General features: G+C 42.4%; 1 protein-coding gene across 2 annotated transcripts in view; it reads left to right on the top strand.

The window, feature by feature from the left end:
- The window catches only part of hacd2 (3-hydroxyacyl-CoA dehydratase 2), a 16,199-nt gene extending 2,683 nt beyond the window's left edge, over positions 1–13,516 (top strand). Inside the window, exons 1-7 of one of the 2 annotated variants that reach the window (XM_049594271.1) lie at positions 889–1,099; positions 3,567–3,684; positions 4,655–4,673; positions 7,615–7,703; positions 8,209–8,330; positions 11,083–11,261; positions 12,800–13,516. In XM_049594271.1, coding sequence (XP_049450228.1) covers positions 975–1,099; positions 3,567–3,684; positions 4,655–4,673; positions 7,615–7,703; positions 8,209–8,330; positions 11,083–11,261; positions 12,800–12,882 — 735 coding nt within the window. In that variant the 5' untranslated portion in view covers positions 889–974 and the 3' untranslated portion in view covers positions 12,883–13,516. Of the gene's footprint in view, positions 1–888; positions 1,100–3,566; positions 3,685–4,654; positions 4,674–7,614; positions 7,704–8,208; positions 8,331–11,082; positions 11,262–12,799 lie in introns of those variants that run through there. The other variant, XM_049594273.1, reaches the window with a different exon arrangement.
- Positions 13,517–13,770: the final 254 nt, after the last annotated feature.

The raw sequence follows: 13,770 nt of genomic DNA, 5'->3' as shown, positions 1-13,770 counted from the left end.
ATATAATTTGCACATTTTTTGTCTGCTTGTGTTTTTTTATTTATTTATTTTTTATGATATATATATATATTTTTTATTTTTCTTTCATGTTGATACAGCTATTTGTATCGTATTGTACCTTGTCTTAAAGATTTGAATGAAGTTTATGAAAAAAAAGACTTTCCGAACGCAGGGTCAGTGTCCTGGCAGCTTAGCTGCCCAGACCATAAAAATAGAAAATATGTGTATACAGTATAAGTATATATCTATAAACATAAATATATGTACATCTAGTAATTTTGAGAAATATAAATGTGTAAAACTCTGATGTGTATTTCTTAAAGCTTATTGTTGTGACACAGAATTTACATGGTGAGGGTCACAGCCTCTGACGGTCAATCACTAAAATGTTCCTAAACGTTTTTCCTCCAGGAGTGTTTTTGTTTGTCTGTTTGTTTGTTTGTTTGTTTGTTTTTTAAAGTGTTACATGAATATTTATTGTTGTGTGTATGGAGAGAGATGGAGCTCTACCCTCGGTGCTTGTTGAATTCACAGGTGACTTCAGTTCAGTCCATGACACAGACCTCTGTGCTGGGGAGCTGCTGTTACAGCATGCGTGTAGCCTGTGGCGTCCAGCAGGGGGCGCGCCTCTCAAAGAGCGACTCATACAAACACAGGAAGTGACAAAGAGTCCGACGGAAGCTCAAGATAGTTCATGTTCTATTGTACACCGACAACACCACCCAGGAGAAGGATCACACAGATTTAATTCACGTCAGAATAAATAGTCTAAATAAAAGCCTTGACGTAATAACTACGTCACATATTGAATGTCCGGTTTCTGAGGAGATATTTGAGTGAGCGCGCGCAAAAGCGAAGCCGGAAGTACGCAGCAGGTGACCCTCCGGCTCCCGTTGGTTGGTGTGTTGGTTTCCTGACTCGGTGAACCGTCAGCCGCCGTCGTCCAGGACCAGAGACCGCAGAGGGTTGTAGTCATGTCGGCAGCTGCTCCGGGGACCAGCAAGGCGGCTCACGGTGATGTGGCCGCCAAGAAGAAGAAGGGCCCCGGCGCCCTGGCCACGGCCTACCTCGTCATCTACAACGTTGTTATGACAGCGGGGTATGTAGCCTCCGTCCGCGTGCTAACGCTGCTGCTGCTGCTCTGTGTGTGTGTGTGTGTGTGTGTGTGTGTGTGTGTGTGTGTGTGTGTGTGTGTGTGAGAGCTGAGGATATAACATCACAGCATTGATACCAGGAGCTAAATCAACCCTCTGCACCGTCACAGTGATGAGTATTGATTATTGATCTGCAGACTGTGGGTGATTATAACCGGAAGCACTGTTAGCATGCTGCTGAGCACTCAGACAACTTGAAGTGTGCTTCCCTGACGCTAATACAGATTAACGAGCAGCACACACACAGACACCACCTGCCGTGCACACCCCATAATATCAGTATAATAATAATGTCCTAACACCAACTAACAAATGATACAGAAATAATAATGAATGATAATGTGCACAAAGAGAAAAAGAGCCAGCTGAGATGGATCTGTTCAGGTTATAGGCAGGGCAGCTTTATATGTACAGCACATGTCATACACATGTCAAACACATGTCAAAGAGCTTTACAGAGCAATAAAATATAAAACATATAAAAGCACACAGATTTACGATCAAAGGCTAAAAAGAAAAAACGTATAAAAGGTCAAATTAATGACTAAATTATTTACAATTTAAAAAATCACCATTAAAAATAGCTAAAGTGCAGATATTAGATTATTTAAAATGATTTTAAATGGGGTTTAAAAATAAAATGAAAAACACATTCAAATGGCTGCTGTAAAGATGGATTTAAAGATGTAATTTGAATCAAACAAGAAACAAAAGTTACAGGAATAGTTCGTCCATAATCAGATGAGTTGATGAATAAAAGATTAATCTGCAACAGTCCAGTGAAAATGTCAAAGATCAGTGAGTCACACTTCACAGATTTATTATGTCATTTAAATAGAAATAGAAAAATATAGATTTTTTTTCATTCCATAGAAATAATATATCTGTTAATCAAAGACAGATTAATGAGTAAGTAAAAGAGTAAGATAGATGAAATAACATAAACTGTTTGAATACAATTCAAGTGTTCTTTTTAAACTGAGTGTATCAACATGGACCTGATGATTCTGCACAGTGTTTGCATGTGTGTATGTTTATATGTAAACAGCATGTAGGATTAATGTTTACAGTACAGTATAATCATACACTGTGATTAAAGTAAACAGCAGTTTATTTAGAGATTATTCACATTAACAGTCAGATAGAAAAACATATTTGATGGATTATTTTGTTTGTCGACTGATCACAGTTTGATTTGTGTTAAACCAGAGCTGATATAGATCAGTGGTCTGTTTCACACCCTCCTCTGCTCTGCTGCTCGGCCCAGATTCTTCCAGTACAGTTAACCAGCCCTGACCTTTGACCCTGAGCAGAGAAGTGTCTCTGCGTGTCTTTTATTGCTCTGGTTGTGACACTGTTGCACAAGAGAACAGTGGGTGTTGTTTGCTCTCTGCTCCAACCAGTCCGGTCACATTGTGAACGCCTCAGTATTGACGGGCCTCACACTGCCTGCTTTGTATTGAGCACATGTCGGCGCACACGCACGTCTTCGCTGCTCAAATGCAGCGTCTGTGTTCAGATGCAGGCGAACTTAGTTTCTGCCCGACCGGCTCTGATATTGATATTCGTCAGTGCTGCTGACGGAGATTAAGAACAGATACTAATCACTGTCTTCACTCAGTGACACCAATGTGCGAAGTGAAACTGTGATCCTGATCAGACTGTCTGAACCTCCACAGGCTCTGCAGCTGACCTCTGACCTCTGTGTCCAGGGGGACAAGCTCAGTCTGAATAACCTGATGCATTATATTACGTTATTGTTGTACTGTGTGAGCTGAAACCATTATCAGGAAACATTTCACCCTCCATTAAAGATACAAACCTGACTCAGTGTGAGCTTAACTTTTTAATATTTACAGAAACATGAAACAGTATTTTTTCTTTATGTGACTTCAGTCTGCTCAGTACATTAATGTTTAGAGGAGCCATGTCAAGACTTACCAGAATGTTTGATATAATATTGGGTCATTAAACGTGTTAGGGCTGCAGAGAAGGGAAAATAAGTTGCATTGCAGACAGTAACTGCAACAACAAATGTTCTTATATGTGCCAGCAGCCTGGTGCTCCAGCTATATGTTAGTTCTCTCTGAAGTTAAGGTGCACAGTCCTCATTAAACCATACGTAGTAAAGCTGTGTTGAAAAGTACATTGAAGTACAGTTTTTTCCCAATGGTAAAGTTAATTTGTTCATCAGGATTACTGTCAGCACAAAGAAGCTCCCACTATGGAAGGACTCATTTTATGAAGTACTCCTCAGTTCTTAAATCTGTGGTGCTGCACGTCCTTTGACCCCAGGATGCTTTATTTGAAACACAAAGCTCACGCTCACAACACAAGCTCATCTGGTAGCTCTCTATAATTCCTGCATTGACTAATCCTGTGATATTTCTTCTTCCCCTCTGCGCCGTCCAGGTGGCTGGTGATCGCTGTGGGTCTGGTGAGAGCGTACCTGGCCAGAGGAAGTTACCACGGGCTGTACTACTCCATAGAGAAGCCTCTCAAGTTCTTTCAGACTGGAGCCATTCTGGAGGTGAGACGAGCTCAGAGGTCTGAGTCATACTCACACTGTCACAATATAAGTTTTAGAGTCCTCACAACACTTCAAGGGGAGAGGAGGTAGCAACACAACTCCACCTAATGGAGGCTGACGGCGCCCCAGATTCAAACGTCCAAAAACACATCATTGAAACCACAAAATATCTCCATACTGCTCGTCCGTAGTGATCCAAGTGTCCTGAAGCCCCGACATAAAAAGTTGTTTGGAAAAACCTCATTTGAACTCTGTTTTTAGTCTCATTATAGCCTGTAGCTCTGACTACCTCTCTGGGCACTGTGCTCGCATGTGTGTGCCCTTGCATGCGAGACCAGGAAAGCACGTGAACACACATGAACACGGTGCCCACGTCTCACGGTCTCATGCAAGCACACACGTGAGCGGAGATATTTTGTGGTTATCTCACACACACTGATACAAACACGGTGCAGAGACAGAGCAGCATGAGGTGTTGGACTGATCCTGTCCAGACTCTCTGGAGCTCAGCAGAAGGAGACTGATCCTCCATTCATGAAATAATCTGCACACAGATTGAACACTAACTGCACAAAGAGTGTCAGTCGTTTTTGACACACAAAAACAAGTGGAAGGTTTTTGTGTTATATTTAACAAATTAGTGACTACACATGACCCAAAGGAAAAAATATTTGCAGGAATGCAGGAAAAGAAAACATGTGTAGAGCCAGAGGCATGAGGTGTTGGACTGATCCTGTCCAGACTCTCTGGAGCTCAGCAGAAGGAGACTGATCCTCCATTCATGAAATAATCTGCACACAGATTGAACACTAACTGCACAAAGAGTGTCAGTCGTGTTTGACACACAAAAACAAGTGGAAGGTTTTTGTGTTATATTTAACAAATTAGTGACTACACATGACCCAAAGGAAAAAATATTTGCAGGAATGCAGGAAGCATGTTGAGTAATTCTGTTATCTTTTCTTTACAGATCCTGCACTGTGCTGTAGGTGAGTCTGTCTTCAGCCTCCACCCTCTCCTCCACTGCTGTCTGTAAAACATTTGTCTCACAGGTCACTTTTTACATGTGAGCATCTCACTGGCTGAGGCCCTGTTTAGACGACAATGGTTTCTCTAAAAACAGAAAACATCTCCGTTCACATGGAGCCGCAAAATTGAGTAAGGTAAAGCTGCAGTACCGGAGGCTGCAGTTTCAGGACCGTTTAATTTTCCAAGCGGAGGCTGCAACCTGAAGTTTATTTTTATTTTTTTGCTATACCCAAATACTACTTTCTTATTAAATAGTTAGAATCAGTGTTGGGCAGTAACGCGTAATTTGATTGATGAAGCCCAGGTAACTATACATTACCCTTGCCGGTCCTCTCCGCTCCTCTCACCCACACTTGAGCATCCGTCCAGGGAGGGCTGCGGAGGTCAGGCCAGGCGGGCCGACACTGTGTATCCCAGAACGGGTGGTCAAGTGTGGGTGGGAGGAGTGGAGAGGACCGCAGCGAGGTGGAGTTGCCACAGTAGATCTACACTTTGCTGGAGAAGTGTTGATAAATTCAACAGGGTGAGCAGCACAAACAGAGCTCGCCATTGTTGTTGTGACGGTCGACTTTCTCACGCATGCCTAGTGACTGGAACCGTAATGAGCATGTGCGAAAAGTCTCCGTTTTCAGAGGAACTGCATATTGCAAGTTTACATGACAACGGAGATGCTGCCGTTTCCAAAAAGTTGCACTCTGGAACCCGTTTTCAAAACATTGCGTTTTCAGGCACCCAAAACGCCGCTGTCATGAGACTGCACTGCGCTCATACGGTGGTTATCACTGGTATCAGGACGGCGTTGGTGCAGAGACGTAGTGCCCACCAGGTGGTTCCCCCCTAGTTAACACTGTTAGCTCTGTCAGCACTGTTGCTGTTGTTTAGCACCGTTAGCTGTTAGCTGTTAGCTGTGGGCTCAGCCTCCTCCACGTTGAGAACATTGTGCATGTGTTGCCCACCAGAAAAACTTCACAGTTCCATCAAAACACACCACACCAAGATTCACAGACAGCCATCACCATAGATACCATAACCACACCAAAACTGTGGAGCAGCGTCCCATCCAATCAGATCTGCTGTCTGTAAATGAATTTGAGTTATCAGAATTGATTTAATGTGATTTTGGAGGAACTTTACCTTCAGGTATCTGTGCAGCAGGGGGATGAATAACGTGACTGTGTATTGTGGACCAATCTAAACAGAATCATGGAGCTCTGCTGTCACTTGGTGTGTTTGAAGAGCTGAGTGGCGTCAGTGATGTCATTACAGGCGTCTTCTGACCGTTCAGACTGTGTTTGCAGATGTGTGAACTCAGTGTGACGAGTCAGACAGCAGCAGTGGCTTCTGTCTTGAGTGCAGATTTTTGCCTGGTCCCATTGTGGTGACTGTGGCTGGTCACATTGCGTCTGTGTGTCAGATGTAAATGTGTGCGGACAAACAAACATCTGAAGTGTTTGTCAAAGAGCGAGTAGAGAAGCTGTCGACTCTCGTGGTGTTAATGTGTGAGGAGACGGCGCCTCTCGCCCGACCGCCTCGCTGTGCTTCACAGTCCATTCTCTTCATTATGAAGGATTAATCAGGGATTACCCAGACTCCCTGCAGCTGCCGTCCACACACACACACACACACACACGCACACACACAGCTCGAGGCTCCTCTCTGCTGGACAGTCAGTGACACTGCATCAACATTCAGTCCTGTGGTCTGTCTGTACAGGTCTGAGAGCTCACATATTAACTGTCTTTATACATCACTCAGTGTTCTTAGTTAGAAACAAAGTGTTTCCTGTTTTTTGGACATTTCTTTTGTCCCCAGCATAAAGCACCTCTGTGTGCCTGACCATAGTTTCACTTGATGTGACATGATGATGTAAAAAGGAACATTTATTTGTGCAAACTTCTTTGGTAATGCAAAAAACAGCAACAAAACAGCAACCAAAAACAAAATGAATTAGACCCAGAAAATCAGCAGGAAGAAACAGACAGATTCTCCTGCAGCACGTTTCCATTCTTGTGTTTGTTCTGGATAAATTTGTTTTTCATGTGTCACTGTTTCTGAAGCTGCAGCTGTTTCTCATGGAAATGTTTTGGGCTTTCGTGTCATGTTTGTCCCTGTTGGCCACCGTACATATGTTTGTTTTTATTAACTTGTTTACGTGACAGGGACAAATGCATGAGACATTACTTTAGATGTAAAATACAAAGTAGATGCATTAAGGTTCCTATCTGTGGCTGATTGGCCTCTGCTGTCCCTGGTTAGACTTTTACAATTAAAACATTAAGATGACTGTGTGATGAGTGTGTGCACCTCAGTCTGTGTGTGTGATGAGTGTGTGCAGCTCAGTCTGTGTGTGTGATGAGTGTGTGCAGCTCAGTCTGTGTGTGTGTTGAGTGTGTGCAGCTCAGTCTGTGTGTGTGATGAGTGTGTGCAGCTCAGTCTGTGTGTGATGAGTGTGTGCACCTCAGTCTGTGTGTGCAGCTCAGTCTGTGTGTGTTGAGTGTGTGCAGCTCAGTCTGTGTGTGTTGAGTGTGTGCACCTCAGTCTGTGTGTGATGAGTGTGTGCAGCTCAGTCTGTGTGTGTGTTGAGTGTGTGCAGCTCAGTCTGTGTGTGTTGAGTGTGTGCAGCTCAGTCTGTGTGTGTGTTGAGTGTGTGCAGCTCAGTCTGTGTGTGATGAGTGTGTGCAGCTCAGTCTGTGTGTGTGATGAGTGTGTGCAGCTCAGTCTGTGTGTGTTGAGTGTGTGCAGCTCAGTCTGTGTGTGTGTGTTGAGTGTGTGCAGCTCAGTCTGTGTGTGTGTTGAGTGTGTGCAGCTCAGTCTGTGTGTGTGATGAGTGTGTGCACCTCAGTCTGTGTGTGTGTTGAGTGTGTGCAGCTCAGTCTGTGTGTGTTCTGTGTCCCGTCTCAGGAATCGTACCATCCTCTGTGGTCCTGACTGGATTCCAGGTCATGTCCCGGGTCTTCCTCACCTGGGCCGTCACACACAGCGTCAGAGAGGTATGAAGAGTCTCACTAACTAAGTAGCTAACTGTCACACACATAGATGAGTGTTTTCCAGAAGAGTGTGTGTGACCTGCTGATGTGCTGTTTGCCCTGTTGATAGATGGGAGAGGAGGAGATGTGTAAGTAACGTCAGCTCGTCTCTCTGTAGGGTTGAAGGAATGAATCTGCTCTCTGAGTTATAGTGTAGTGAATAACGTATGATTCTCATGTTTTCTGCTGTACTGACCTTTTCCTCAGGCTGTCCTCTGTGTGACGTCAGTGTGTGTGAGACTGTATTTAGACTGTGAGACGTTTTTAACATCATATTTGCATTGATTTAACCTGATGTCTGTTGATGGTGACCATCTGCCTGCAGTGTGATCTGATCTCTGAGCGTCTCAAACAAACAGCATGGTTCTGAAATGTAGAGTCTGTGTTAGCCTTCAGTAAGTGCTGCAGCATGACATGAGGCTGACGAGCCCGCCTCTTCCTCTTCCCATCATCCTTTGTGTGCGCGCAGGTGCAGAGTGAGGACAGCGTGCTGCTGTTCGTCACAGCCTGGACCGTCACAGAGATCATCCGCTACTCTTTCTACACCTTCAGCCTCCTCAACCACCTGCCGTACCTCATCAAATGGGCAAGGTAGGACATCAACCCCCGAGTCAGAGTCAGAGTCAGAGGCAGTCAGGGCAGTATTTATATTTGACTCTGAGAAACGTGGATGGTGTTCAGCTGTCTCGATGTGACAGTTTCATCAAATATGACAAGTTATTTTCATAAATGTTACCAACTACAGCTTTAACTACGAAACTGCTATTTATGAAATTCCAGAGTATTAAAAAATGCCCATAGATGTCTTCAAATGACGTGTTCTGTCTGACAGAAACTCAAAACCCAGAGATATATATTAAATATGACAGAAAAACAGCAGATCTTCACATTGAAGGAGTTTGAACCAGCGGCTTTTTCGGTAAATCACAAAATGATTCAAAGGATTAAACGATAAGCAAAATAGTTGCTGTTTAATTTTAAGAGTATAATTATATGAAATATTATAATCTGACGTGTCGGTAACGTGTAAGATGAACGAATGAATGTGATGTGTACATGTGTCTTATGTCTTGTGTATGTGAACGCATTAACGTTTCATGTCAACCCTACACATCCTGGAATAAAATCCTCCATATAATTATTTAATTATAAATAGCTCCATTAATTATTTTTAAGAGAAAGGTTTTTTATTTATGCCGCTGTAGTCGTGCGTTGAAGCTATTACAGCAGCAACAAAAGGTTCAGGAGGTTTATTGATGTGAAAAAGGTCTCGCAGTGATACATCACTCTGTAAAGACACGACTCCCAACACTGATGAGTTATTCATTTTCATTTATGCACAGAAAATCATCCTGTTTCCACCACAAACAGCTTCCTGTCTGTGTGTGCCTAATGGGATTCATCTGCATCATCAACCAAGGCAACAGTTGTTAAGTGGCTCCCTCCCCGCGGTCTTTGTTGCTAGGTAGCAAAAGAGCCCGTCTCTATGTTGGTGTTCGACTTTCAGTTTGAGTTGCACCCTGAGAGGCAGAAAAATTGGTCGTGCATCTGTGAACGAAATCAGTGACGGACAAGGAGAGACCGTCACTGGGTTTGGAGTTAAAGAAGAGACTGAAGGGTTTTATTTTCTGTGGAAGAAAATCAGCTCAGTTGTTATTGTGAGCTTCTCCTCTCTGTCCTCCAAAGAGCCGACACTTCAGTCTGTCATTAATATTTAGGCGTATGTGGAGGAATTCCTTTTTATTTATATGTTACATTTCTTGTTAAGCAGCTCACGCTTCGGCCTGATGTTAATATTACAGTGTATTTAGAGTTTGGATGTAGCCATGATGTCATGGTGCAGAACAGCTGAGGGATTTAACATGGTGAACGCAGCCTTTTAACTTCCAACAGGCACCATCTCTTTACTTAAAGCTGGAGTTGGCAACACACCCAGATCATGTGACTCCTGCATGTATACAGTCAATCAGACCCAAACTGGCCGAGGCGCTCTGAGCATGCTCCACAGTTTCCGCCCCGGGCTTTGACCCGGAAGTCCAATAGCATTAAATGTGTAAGAGAAGAAGAAGCCGGTAACAACATGGAGAAATCTACATCCAGAGCCGTGACTTTTTGGACGGACCAAATGTACAGAGCTGTAAAGTTGTCCACCATGGTAGCAGTTAGCTGCTAGCTAACCGTAGCTAACTTGTTTGTCCATTGTTTGGTCTGTGACGTAATAGGTCAACAGGAAAAAGGTCCAATACTAACAAGCTGAAAGGGGGCATATCTCCACCTATCGTAGAGGAGGCGCACATACTTGGCTCAGTAAATAGTCGGTCAGTTAAATCGGTACAGGAAGTGCTGGGTTACTGTATGAAGCACGTGCATCTGCCCGTGGTCGTCTGGTGGGAGGGGCTTAGGACAGAGGGGGGGGGCTGCAGGAGGAGGGTGTGTTTGATCTACTCCAGCTTTCAATATACAGTTGTGGTGTTTGCTTTTGTCAGCAGGTAATGATTTATTTCAGTTCCTCGTGTCAGAGCCTGAACACCGCCGCTCTGTTTTTAAAGAGATAAAACTGTTTTGGTATCTCTGCCTCTGGCAACAGTTTGTATTCTCTTCTGCTTCACATTCATTTTTAAAAACCTGAGTCCAAACTGTCCACACTGCAGACTTGTTTTTTTTTTTTTTCTCAGACCTTGTCTTCATGGTGTTGTGGTGCCTGTGCAGCTCTGTGTTCTCCGCCCACGTCTTCTTATCTGAAAAATGTATTTGTTTTAGAGAAAGGCAGAAGTGTGTGTTTTCATTGGTCCATCAGAGACAGAGTTTGGAGCTGGATGAGTGAACATGCAGGAAGTCTCACTGATGTTTGTGGTGCACACAGTAAAACACTGAATGTTTACATGTTACAGGAACAGTGAATAGTACAGATGCATGATGTGTAACGTCTCCTTCTCCGCCCTCGCGATGTGTAACGCCTCCTTCTCCGCCCTCACGATGTGTAACGTCTCCTTCTCTGCCCTCACGATGTGTAACGCCTCCTTCTCTGCCCTCACGATGTGTAACGTCTCCTTCTCTGCCCTCACGATGTGTAACGTCTCCTTCTCTGCCCTCACGATGTGTAACGCCTCCTTCTCTGCCCTCACGATGTGTAACGCCTCCTTCTCTGCCCTCACGATGTGTAACGTCTCCTTCTCTGCCCTCGCGATGTGTAACGCCTCCTTCTCTGCCCTCACGATGTGTAACGTCTCCTTCTCTGCCCTCGCGATGTGTAACGCCTCCTTCTCTGCCCTCACGATGTGTAACGTCTCCTTCTCTGCCCTCGCAATGTGTAACGCCTCCTTCTCTGCCCTCTCTGCTGCAGGTACACCTTTTTCATCGTGCTGTATCCCATGGGAGTGACCGGGGAACTGCTGACCATCTATGCAGCGCTGCCGTACGTGCAGAAGACGGGCCTGTACTCCGTCACCCTCCCCAACAAGTACAACTTCTCCTTCGACTACTACACCTTCCTCATCCTCGTCATGATCTCCTACATTCCCCGTAAGTCACAGAGCAGCTTTGTTTCTCGTGTAGTGAGAAGAAACAGGAAGTGACAACACTGTAGATTAAAAGTCACTGAATGTTATGCTTAATTTCTGGTACAGACCATCATCTAACTGACATTTGTATATTTATCATATTAATATAAAGTCATAAGGTGTGTTACCTGAGTGGGCGTTATCAGTCCACCTGATGAGGACAGGTGCTGTCTCCACACACGCCTTCACTTCCTGTCTCCATCACTGGCAGCCGTGACTGTGTGTCGTTGCTTGAGTCAACAACACACAGAGCACCAACTTTAGCTATGGCATTTCGTGGCAATTCTTTTTTTAAACATAAAAGTGACGACATGACTTTCTTTTTCCCGTCATGTGACTTCATGCAGCAGCAGCTTCAGGTAGTCAGCTGGAAACAGACAGGTTACCGTGACGCAAAGTATCATGGGACAGTAAAATAAAATAAAAAAGTTTTTTTCCATATGTTGTCAGGTATGAAAGGAGCCCAAATGAAAATGCTGTCAGCAGAATACAGAGACTAGATTATATCACTACGACTATTCTAGTAATACAACACTTCCTATTAAAAGTCAAGTGCAAAAAAAAAAAATAAAAAAAATTCCTATAGAGGGTTTAAAGGGCCCAAACTAAATATACAAATACATAAATAACTGTAAAATTAAATGGTCATGTAGATAAATATATAATTATATAACAAAATACTGATGTAAATATATAAATAAGTAACTATGTAAATTAAAGCTTAATAAAATATATAATTATATAATAAATAAACAAATAATTATAATTGAATCATTTCATCATAAATGAATCATATTAAATGAGACTTTGAATATTTAAATGTTAAATTTATTTGTACATTTATTTATTTATTTTTATAAAGACATGAATAAATAAATGAACATACTTTAAAATTAGTTTATTTATTAAGCATTTAATGATTTATTTATTCTTTTATTCCTTTATTTAAGCATTTCATTATATAATTATTTGTTTATGTAAATATTTTATTATACAACTATATTTTTAAGAATGAAATGATATAAGAATGTATCTATTTAGTTAATTATGTTATTATATATGTAATAAACAAAAAATGTGTATTTATTGATTTTTTTTATATTTATATAAAGTTTTTTATGTAAGTATTAAAAAATGATAATGATTGATGATAATTATTTAGTTAAGCTATTTATTATATAATTATAAATTTATGAAACAAAAAATGATGTGATTATTTATTTATTGATTTATTTATTTAAGTATATATGTATTTATTTATTTATTCATTTAAGCATTTAATTATATAATTTGTTTTTCATATTAAAAGTTTTGGCCCTTAAAACCTTCCATAGTTTCCACTATATAAAGTATCTTATTGGACTGCATAGTGCAGGTGTACCTAATAAAGTGAGCATTGTTGATGTTGTTGTAGCTGTGATGTGATGCTGTAGTTGTTGTTGTGATGTAAACACGTGTCCATCTGTTGGTGACACACTGACCTCCCTCTGCCCCCCCCAGTCTTCCCCCAGCTTTACTTCCACATGATCCGACAGAGGAAGAAGGTCCTGGGCCACGTGGAGGACTACAGCAAAGTGGAGTGAGCCGAGCAGTGTCCAGACGCACCTGACGGAGGAACCATGAACCAAAACACCAGAAGAAGAAGAAGAAGAGGAACAACATCACGTCTGCTTAAAGAAACCAGTGTCCAAACTGCCAGAGCTGACCTGGCACCAGATCCAATTATCAGCTACTTTATTTTCCAGCTGTCGTCCGGGTTGTAAAAACGCTCACAATCATGAATGAACTGGTTTATTTTGTTGTTGTTATTTTTATTTATGAACAAACTGCAGTCATTTGGTTTAGTCAGGGAGAAAAGAGAATCTGTATCTGGACGTGGATCCAGAGGAGCTGCTGTCTGAGCACTGAGCAGACGCGGCTCTCAGAGAAGCTTTGAGCTGAACGATGCACTGATCATAATCAATAACCTCCTCCTTTAAACGTCACTGTAGAAACTCCCAGGTAGATTTACTCACCTCCACCTTTGCTCTCTTTAAGAAGCCGCTGTGCTTCAGTAGGACGTAGACAGAATAAAGACTCGTACTGAAACTAGCTCGTAGCGTTTGTACCTGTCGGTGCAAACTGTGGTCCAGACTTGTAATTTCTTTTTCTTTCATTCATTTCAGTCAGAAGTTTGATTACATTCCTGATTTAGTTCAATAAACCTTTTTGATTGTTTGCCTGCATGGTTTTCTATCTGCTTCTGTCTGTTGGCTGTTTGCTCGCCTCGACTTTGGACTTGTGTTGCCTTCCCAGTGCGCTGGTTCTGTTTCCCAGTTTGTCCCAGTGATGACTGTGAGCTGTGTCTTTAATTTCATCATAGTTTGGTGTTCAACTGGTTTATACATTAATAACCTCAAGTTTTCCATCTCACATCCATTTAAATAACCAAACACCCTCCTCTCCTCATGTCAGCACGTTTTATTTCCTTA

This window comes from Epinephelus fuscoguttatus, linkage group LG13, assembly GCF_011397635.1.
Source record: "Epinephelus fuscoguttatus linkage group LG13, E.fuscoguttatus.final_Chr_v1".
Lineage (NCBI taxonomy): Eukaryota > Metazoa > Chordata > Actinopteri > Perciformes > Serranidae > Epinephelus > Epinephelus fuscoguttatus.
Note: the sequence above shows the minus strand (reverse complement) of the source record. Positions and strands in the feature narration are given on the sequence as shown.